General features: G+C 47.7%; 1 protein-coding gene across 1 annotated transcript; it reads right to left on the reverse strand.

The window, feature by feature from the left end:
- Positions 1-204: 204 nt before the first annotated feature.
- Positions 205-9,204, reverse strand: LOC123634792 (proline-rich protein 13-like). Its single transcript, XM_045546513.1, has 5 exons — positions 8,806-9,204; positions 3,613-3,695; positions 1,643-1,782; positions 463-514; positions 205-271 (listed from the first exon to the last, which is right to left on the reverse strand). Exons 1-5 carry the CDS (start codon positions 9,202-9,204, stop codon positions 205-207), a joined length of 741 nt encoding a protein of 246 aa, XP_045402469.1.
- Between the last annotated feature and the right edge of the window lie 594 nt (positions 9,205-9,798).

Genomic DNA, 9,798 nt, shown 5'->3' on the forward strand with positions numbered 1-9,798 from the left:
CAGACAGGAAGGAAGGCCCCGCCAGTGCCGAGGCTCAGGTGTGCTCAGTAAATATTGGCTGAATGAGAAGCAGTCCATGCTGCCACCTGTAGTTTAGCAGAAAGCTGTGTGTCTTGTTCTGAGCACATGTGGCACCTCCAGGGTCTTCACAGACAACCTGCTAAGAGTGCTGTGAGAGCCCAGAGCCCAGAGCCCCTAATTTTATCAAAGGAGGGTCAAGGCCGGCTCCCCAGGGACCATGTGAGCTGCATCTGGAAGGATCAGTGGACACCTGACAGGATCAGAAGGGAAGGGTCTTACCCAGGGACCGGAAACAGGTGGACAGGCTGAAGGCTGACCTGGTCTCCTTCTGAGGTCCGTAAGGGACAGGGTTGGGCCCATAAATGGGGAGTAGTTTTCCCCATGAACAGCCCTGTTGGCTCTCTCTCCCCTCCTTGCCCCATTAAGAGGGGACTCAAACACCTGTAGGCACATTCTGGGTCTGTGGTGGAGACTGTGGAGCCCACACTCTTCCCTGTGGGGCACAGCGGATGTGGCCTTATGGTTTAAGGTGTGGTGAAGTTGTGCTGGGTCACGTGCTCTGCCCTCCCTGCTGGACGGAGGAGCGATGCTGAGAACCAGGGAGCCAAGGACGACAGGGGAAATCTTGTGATAGAGGAAGGACTGCAGAAAGGGCTTAGCAGGGTTTTCCAGAGAAACAGAGCCAGGAAAGTAAACGGTCATCCCTCGACATTCATGGGAGAGGGGTTCCAGAACCCTCCATAGATACCAAAATCTGTGGATGCTCAATCACTTATATAAAATGGCATCATTGGTTGCATATAGTCTATACATATCCTGCTGTGTACTTTTAGTCACTTCTAGATTATTTATAATACCTAATGCACTGTAAATGACATATAAATAGTTGAGTTTTAAAAATTTGTATTTTTATTGTTATTTTTAACTTTTCTGAATATTTTTGATCATCTGCAGTTGGTTGAATTAACTGATGGGAAACCCAGGGCCATGGGGGGCCAATATACACAGGAAAAGATTAATGACAGTGATCAGTTCACACGATTACTGAGGCTGAGACGTCCCATAATACACTGTCCATAATCTGGAGAACCAGGGAGGCTGGTGTGTAACTCAGTCTGTGTCTGAGGCCTGAGAGCCTGTGGGACCAATGGTGTCAGGCCCAGCCTCACAGGCCTAGGAACCTGGAGTGGCCAAGTCTGAGGGCAGGAGAAGATGCACATCCCAGCTCTAGAGGAGAGAGTGAAATTGCCTTTCTCTGCCTTGTTGTTCTACCCAGGCCTTCCACCGAAGGGATGACGCCTCCGTTAGTGAGGGCAGATCTTTACTCAGCCTGCGGATTCACATGCTTATCTCTTCCAGAAACAGCCTCACAGACGTATCCAGAAGTAATGTTTTGCTAGCTCTCTGCACCTCTCTCAGCCCAGCTTTGTTCACCTAGAGCTGGCCATCACAGGGCCTGACTGATGTGGTTGGGGTGTGAGTGTCACTGACACACTGAGGTTGGGCAGGAGCCGTGTGTGGAGCTGGCTGGAGCTCAAGGCCAAGCCTTCTCTCCACAGGGGGTTTCTCCCACCTTAGAAGGTAACGTGAGCCTCCCAGGGAGGCAGCGTCCACCCCTCACGGAGGAGGGGAGGGGTCACCGCCTCCAGCTCACAGATATGAGGGTCCCCAGCCCGACTGGAAGCCCAGCCCAGGCTTCTCAGGCCAGCAGCTGGGCTCGAGGTGCAGGCCTGTTCGTGACTCACTGCATATAGGAGGTGCCTGTGGTTGGCCGAGGGCCACATTGGGGCCCAGCGGCTGCTGAGACGCAGCCCTAGGCCTCAATTCCTCTGCCTGGGGGTGGTGTGAGGGAGGCGATATGCTGCTGGGACAGGCCTGGCCTCCGTCCCCCTCAGTGTGGCTGCTCAAGGTCTGAAGCCACATTAGTGCGGGAGACTCACGTCACTGACGGGGCACTGGGATCTGGAAAGACCATTGGTCTGGGAGGCTGGAGACCTGGACCTGGGCCTGGCTCTGCCATTTACTGACTTCCTGGACCTTGGGTTTGCCAATGCACCTCTTTGGAACCTCAGTTTCCTCACCTGTAACATGAGGTGATCATGATGGTACCCATGTACATGTCACAGGTGATATGCACCCATGTATGCAGGGGTCAGCCTCCTCCCATCCTTGCCGTGTGGGATGTAGCCCAGGGCAGGCTCCCATCTCATTGCCATGGGCACAAGGGCCCATCTCAGTGCCATGAGCACAGGACCTTCCATTGCCCACCTTTGGGGGCCTCTCACCCCCAGGACTGTTTGCTCAGGCTGCCAGCCTTACAATGTAGAGACAGTCCCTAATTTTCTCACAAAGAATGGTGAGCCTGTTTTTATTTTCTCTTTTGATACTGAAGGAAATAAATTAAATAAGGTATATCAGATCCTTATGGCTTTCAAACCCACCCAGGTCAGATAGAGAATCCCATATTCCATTTTCCTTTACAGTCTCCCGCCAGCAACGCTTTGTATATTATTCTGTATTAGTCAAAGACAGCATTCTCTTTAGCTACTCTAACTAGGAAAATATTAACTAGAGGGTGCATTTCAGCTCAGTAATTTTTGGGGAGAGCTGAAGAAACAAACTCAAGCCAGAGATCCCAGAAATGGCCTCTGGAGCCTCACTGCAGAGTTGAGTTGCTGAGAGAGCTGCCACTGGAAACAAAAAATGTGCACTTTTCTTCCAAGAATCTTGCCTATGTCAGCAGATGGAGGGAGGTCATAGGATTTAGTAAGTTTTTGTTTTTCTTTAGTGAAAGAAGTCTGGTCACATGTTTAGGGTAAGAGGAAAGGTTTAGGAGAGTGGAAGGTCAAGACATATTCTGGGCAGGGCATGATGGATGGAGCAAGTTCCGCGAGGGACTGAGAGGGAGGAGCAGAGCCGGGCTCCTGGGGCTTGAGGCGTGTTCAGCCTTGTATATGTAGAAGGATGAAATTAGGTTTGAAAGTGAGTGTTTAATATGAGAAATGCCTTCTGAAAGAGATCTCATCCTAGTGTCTTCTGGCCTGTAGGTCTCTGCCTAGCCACGCTGTGTCTTGACCAGGCTGCTGGGAGACGCCTGTTCATATTTGTCAATCCTTCCCTCCTTTCACCGCTGCCTCCTTGATTCCCTTTTTATAGCATCATAAATTATGAAACAGAAATCTACTCTAATGAGCAACACTTAACATCTCTTGTTTTCATTCTTGTCCTGAGACCCTCAGCAAGGCTAGAGTGATGAGGAGACCCCTTGAATCATCACCCCCTGGTGTCTCCCCACATCTCTCCTGTTTTAGGAACTTTAGCCCCAAAGAAGCCATTATCATTGCCACACACTGGCTACAGCTCCACTCGGGTGGGGACATGGGGGTGGGTGGGTTCTGGCAGCCATCTCAGGCTGAGGGGACCCCTGTGATGGCAAGAGAAACATGGTACTCACTGAGACAGGAAGTGAGAATGAGCAAGAAGCTGGGAATTGAAGGGAGTTGGGGGAGGGGACCTCAGAAAATCAGTGGTCAGGGAAACCAAAGTCCCTGCATGATAATGGGTGACACAATCAGTGTAGAGCTTTCTGACCTGGCCCCGGAGGAGTTGAGGAGGAACAGGAAGCGGGCAGAGGATGGCCACGGGAACGCCTCAACTGGGAGAGCAGCCTGGTCCTGGACACGGGCATAAAGGGAGCTCATCGCCTGGTAACAATTCCCATGTGGCCTGCCTTTGATACAGTAGCGGAGGTTAAAAATAAGAGGAGAGAAAAGGACATACCATGCAATCGCTAATTCAAAGAAAGCAGGAATGGCTAATTAACATCAGAGAAAGTGGACTTCAGAGCAAAGACAACTGTCAGGGAATGAGAGGGGTATCGCATATGGTGAAGGAGTTCATTTGCCAAGAAGAGATAACAACCCTCAATGTGCTTGCACCTAAAACAGAGGTTCCAAAAATTAAGCAAAACTTGAAAAAACTAAAGGAGTAATAGACTAATCCACAATTATAGTCAGAGATTTTTATACTCCTCTCCTGGTAACAGAACTAGTAGAAGGAACATCAGCAGGAAGATAGAAGTGAACACCACCGTCCACCACCTAGACCTCACCGACGTTTATAGAACACTTCACCCAACAACAGAGAAAATTTGTGGGATGAAGCTGAAGTGGTGCTTACAGGGAAATTTGTAGTATTAAAGGCTGACATTAGAAAAGAAGAGCTATCTCAGTAAAGATTAAATTCTCACTTTTGGAGTCAAGAAAAATTAAAGAAAAATAAACCCAGAGCAAGTAGAAGGAAGGAAACAGTAAAGATAAGACCAAAAATCAATGAAACTGATGTATCTGGCTAATGGTGTATTTAAAAAATCTTCAGTTAAAATCAGACTGAATGGTGAGAAATGAAGGCTTTTTCGCTAATGTTGGAAACAATAAAGATGTGCAATTTTACCACTTCTGTTCCACGTTATACTTTAAGATCTACCAAGTACATTTAGGCAAGAAAAGGAGACAAAAGATGTACAGATTGAAAAGTGGAGGGAATTTTATCATTATTTGTAGACAACATACTTTCTATATAGGAAACTTTCTAGAACTAACAAGTGAGGTTAGCAAGATTTCAGGATACAGGGCCAACAGAAAAAACAAAAACAAAAACAAAAAGCATCTTTCTATATACTAACAAAAGGCATGAACACTGGGTTTCAAAGTTTGGATTCCAGGCTTTAGGAGTACATTTTGGTTCTTGAAGGGGTCTGCAGGGAGGGAGATTAATCTACCCACATCTGCAAAATGGCCTAGAGGGTGGGGCAGGGCACTGGTGGTTGGAGCCCTGTTAGGCTTTGTAGGCATGATTGTGGGCTTGTGTGCTTCCTCCAGTCCCTCATCCATCCCATTTACCATTTGGTGCAAATTGAAAATATGAATCATTTTTTTTCATTCAAGCCGGGGGCACTTCCTGCACAGACTGCTTGGAGAGTAGTTAATGATATTACTGCCTGCTGTAGCTAATGCTTCTCAGTGTCCCCTGGAAAGGTTCCTACCTGCTCCCTGCCCAGCAGCAAGGGTGAGCTTCTGGAACCCTGTAGAGGAAAGAGCTGAGTTCAGACCACGTACTGCACATTTCAGAGACAACCGTGCACCCCAACCCATCCAGAAGATGACAGTGTTATCAGGTACTTAGAATCCTCCTTTAGTTTGTAATCGGAATGTTTTGAGATGGCCTTAGTTGTAATTCATACATAGTGGCATGGCTAGAGGCTTGGGGGGCTGTGTGTGTGTGCATTTGTGTGTGTGTGTGTGTGTGTCTGTGGGGTGTGTGTGTGTGGTGTGTATTTGTGTGTGTGTGTTCCTTTGCAGAGCCTGGGGATGAGGGATGATGACCTTGCCTTGTCCCCTCTATCACTGAGAATCTGACTCTTGCAGGTAGAACTATAGGCTAAGCCAGGGAAATTGAAGGGAAGAGACGTAAGAGACACAGCTTTGTCTTGTTTGCATTAAAAATTTGAGCAAATAGCAGGCTGTTCTGTTTGCATGAAGGGCAGGTAAATGTGGTGGTGGAGACAAGAAGGATAGAGAATTTGTTGTGTAGGAGAAGATAATTATTGATACTTTTTATTAGGCCCAGTTACATAATCTGAAACTATTTTAACTTTTCCCATGAAATGAAAACCAATTTATTGCCAGATAACACACACAGTAATAGCTTCTGCTTTCACTCCCTATGAGAGAATAATGCATCTTTCTTCTCCCCAAATTGCATATAATACAAGAGAGGAACCTGGCATTTTGCGATAGTGTGATAAGAGGGGAGTGGAGGACACAAAAGGGCACGTCCACTGCTCTGGGGCCAGGGTGGGGGATGAGGCAGGGTTAGCCTGTTCCAGATGCCACAGAATGTGTGGAGAGAAACAGAGAAAAAGTGTGATGGCTTGGGGAGCTCTGTTTCAATGTCCTCATTAATAAGTGCTTGAAACAGTTGAAGTTTCCCTCTTTCTTTCCTCCCTCTTCAGATTATGACAATAAATTAAATCCTTGCATGTTAGGTGCTCAGCAATGGATCTGACATATTGTAGGTACTGGATCAGCTGCCCCTGGGCATCAGGAGAGGCAGGAGCCAAGGACAGGGCCAGGTTTCTGGATAGGGCCACTGACTGAGCATGGGAACACTGGTGTAGGTCAGAACTTAAAGGTAAACGCAGCCCTGGACACATGGACATGAGGTGGAGACATCCAGTAGAGAGCCAAGTGCAGGTGCAATGCTGAGCAGAGGTGTGGGGAGGAGACACAGACCTGGGCATCAGCAGCATGTGAGTGATCACTGAAGCTAGGGGAGCAGATGTCCTAGTGAGAACATGGAAAATAAGACGAAAACAGAATAATGACAAGACGCTTGTAGGCACCAACATTGAAGGTGAGGATTGAGGTTCAGGAAGAGGAGTCATTGCTGTGGAGCCTGAGGAGGGCGGCAGAGGGGAAGGGGGAGGCCCAGGAGAGGGTGAAATCAGGGAAACCGAGGAAGGAGAAAGGGGTCAACAGTGCCAAATGCTGGGTGGCTGCTGGTCTCCTGGTGACAATCTGAGGAGTGCTGGAGGAGGAAGGCTGAGGAGTGTCCTGGAGCCAGGGTGGGAGTGTGGTGTGACATGGAAGATGGAGAAACAGAGCAGTAGTTGGGGTGTGAGGCCAGGGCATGTTAGGAAGGGAGAGCACTGGGTGTGTTTAAGGGCTCAGCAAAGGAGTGAGCAGGGTCAGGAGCACAAACCAGAGAAAGAGGAAATGCATCAGAGAGCCATGCTCCTGACACAGGGGGAGGAAAAGGGACTTGAACCATGGGTGAAGGTACTCACTGCAGACAATAGGTGTGCATCGTCATTCTGTGGGGACAGGAGAGAGTCAGTACAGATATAAATAAAGGCAGGTCGGTTGGAAGTTTGGTGTTAGGAACTTGAAGTCATTACTTTCTGCTGTTATTTTTTCCTAAGAAATAGGAGTTCCTGACATTTGCTGTGAGTGATAAGATACGATGGTGACTTTGCTCAGACTGCCATAACGGAACACCATAGACTGGACAGGCTAAACTACAGAGATTTTTTCTCATGCTCCTAGAGGCTGGAAATCTGAGACCAGGGTGCTAGCATAGCTGGGTTTGGTGAGGGCTCTCTTCCTGGCTTGCACATGGCTGCCTGCTTGCTGTGCACTGACATGGGGCAGGGTGAGGGGTGAGGGAGAGAGATGTTGCTCTTCTTACAAGGGCACTGATTCCATCACGAGGGATGGGAGGCTGCACCCTCATGGCCTCATGTGACCTAATTACTTCCTACAGGCCTGATCTCCAAACACCACCATGTTGGGCTTTAGGGATCAGACATTTGAGTTTTTGGGGGAATACGATTAAGTCCACAGTAGATGGCGGTTTGGGAGAATGTGAGAGGCAGTCAGCAGAATGATGAAAATGTGGGCTCTGAAGTCAAACTACCTGGATTTAAAACTTGTTTCTGAGACTTCTCAGCTCTGTGAACTTAAAAACGTGGCTTAGTTTTTCCTGTCTCCTTGTTTCTAATCTGTCAATGGGAATAACGATACCTATCACACAGAGTGTTTTTGAGGATTAAAGATGAACACGTGTAGAATGCTTAGAAGAGTCATGGCACACAGGAAGTACTCAGTAAGTCCTAGCTATTCTTAATTTATGTTACCTTTAAACAGCTGTCATACACACAGCTGATGGTTGAATGGTGTTAAAGATTGGTTGAGGTTAGGTATTGTGAGTTTATAACAGTGTCATCTGGGTGGTGGGTGATTCTGTCAGGCAGCATGAGTGTTGTGCAGAGGTTGGATCAATCCAAGGTTCAGGACTTGCTAGGTAGGTGAGACTGAGTGATAGTGGAACAAAGGCATTGAGGAGACTGGCTGGAGTGTTTGATGAGTTTGCCCCTGAGGTCTGAGCAGGGTAGTGAGAGAGGTGTGGTAGGTATGGTGAGCAGGTACTCAGTGGGATTCCTCTACTGCAGAGGCAGGAAAGCTAACCCCATGTTTCCCAGGCTCCCTGGAAGCTGGAGTTCGGGGTGTGATTTAAGTTTCATTGTCAGAGGTAGGTCTGAGAGTTGAAATTGAGGCAGAAGTCATCGCTTTGCTGTTTCTCTTGTTTCTGTGTTAAGGAAAGTCACGGTATCACTGGATTTTCTGCAGTGGTAGAGGCTCCATGTGTCTCACTATGTCTGTGGGTGTTGGGAGACATATGATCTACCTCCCTGCAACCGTGCAGTTAGCGTGACCAATAAAAGGCCTGCTGGGAAGTGTATTTCCCACTAAATTACTCAAGTTTGCCAACATTGCAAAAAAAAGTACATTTTTTTTCTTCATAGTTAAATTTCCACAACCCCCCCCAACCACAAGTATTACAAAAGGAAATTAAAAATCACATTTTACAGATCTTAAACTTGCCTTCAGCATTTAGCTCAAAGGTCTCACCATCTTCCAAAAACAGGTCCCTGCTAGAGTCATCAGCTATAAGATCTATCCAAGCAGCAAGAAGACGGCTTTCGCTAGCCCATGGCAATCCTCCTCCCATTTTCCCTAGCCAGTCAGGGATGGACAGCAGAGTGAGGCTCAGTTGGGAGTGTGGGGTGGGGCACAAGGGCTAATTTCCACCAGTACAACATGGTATCTGAAGGTCGGTGGGAGAGCAGAACTGGTGAGACTTAAGGGAAAGGTCCAGGCCCTGTATCCAGTCAGAGTCACTGCTGGAAGAAGAGGGAGGGGAAGAAGGGAAGGAAGGGGAGGAAGGGGAGGAGGAATGCTTGCCATGCTTGTGGTGTTTGTGCATCATTTTATGTGCTTTCTTCATTTTCTTTTGCATCTTTTTGTCCATTGTCACTCCTGGTCCTAACATGCCAGGAGCCAAAGGATTCACAGGAGGCATGCCAGCGGCAAGTGGGGGGTATGGAGGAGGGTAGGGACCTGGAGGTTGGCATCCTGGATACCCTAACTGTGGCAAAGGATGAGGGGGCCCATGGTGGGGGAAAACTGCATTTCGCTGGGGAGCTTTTTGGGGAGCAGGAAAGGGCCGGAGGAAACGTGGATTGACAGGTGGTGGGAGGGCAGGATTCGAACCTCCAGGGTACCCTATGTTGGGGGGGGGGTATGGATTTGGCCCTGGCTGCCCAGTATTGGGATTCCACATGTTCAGGTGTTTGCCCCAGCCTCTTCCTCCAAAAGACAGGCAAATGGAGATCCTAGTGCCTTGCTGCGAAGGGACCCTGGCCCAGTAATGGGGAAAGATGGAAACAGGGAAGCCTAGATGCTCGGTCACCTTTCCACCACCATCTGGGCTTGAGTCATCCTTCTTCCCATTCTTCAATGGTAAAAGTCATAAGTGTTTTCTCTAAGATCAGAAACAAGACAAGTATGCCCACTTTCATCATCATCTCCATTTAACATAATACTGGAAACCCTAGTCAAAACAATTAGACAAGGAAAGGAAATAAAAGGCATTTAAATAAAAAAGGAAGAAGTGAAATTATCTCTGCAGGTGACATGGCCTTATATACAGGAAGCCCTAAAGAGTCCACCAAAAAACTCTTAGAACTAGTCAATGAATTCAGTAAAGTTACAGGATATGATATCGACATACAAAATTCAGTGGCATTACTATACACTAACAATGAACTACACACCCCCAAATAAGAAAATAATTCCATTTGCAATAGCACCACAAGAAGAAAATACGTAGGACTAAATTTAACCAAGGAGGTAAAGATCTGTACACTGAAAGCTA

The sequence above is a fragment of the Lemur catta genome, chromosome 3 (assembly GCF_020740605.2).
Source record: "Lemur catta isolate mLemCat1 chromosome 3, mLemCat1.pri, whole genome shotgun sequence".
Classification (NCBI taxonomy): Eukaryota; Metazoa; Chordata; class Mammalia; order Primates; family Lemuridae; genus Lemur; species Lemur catta.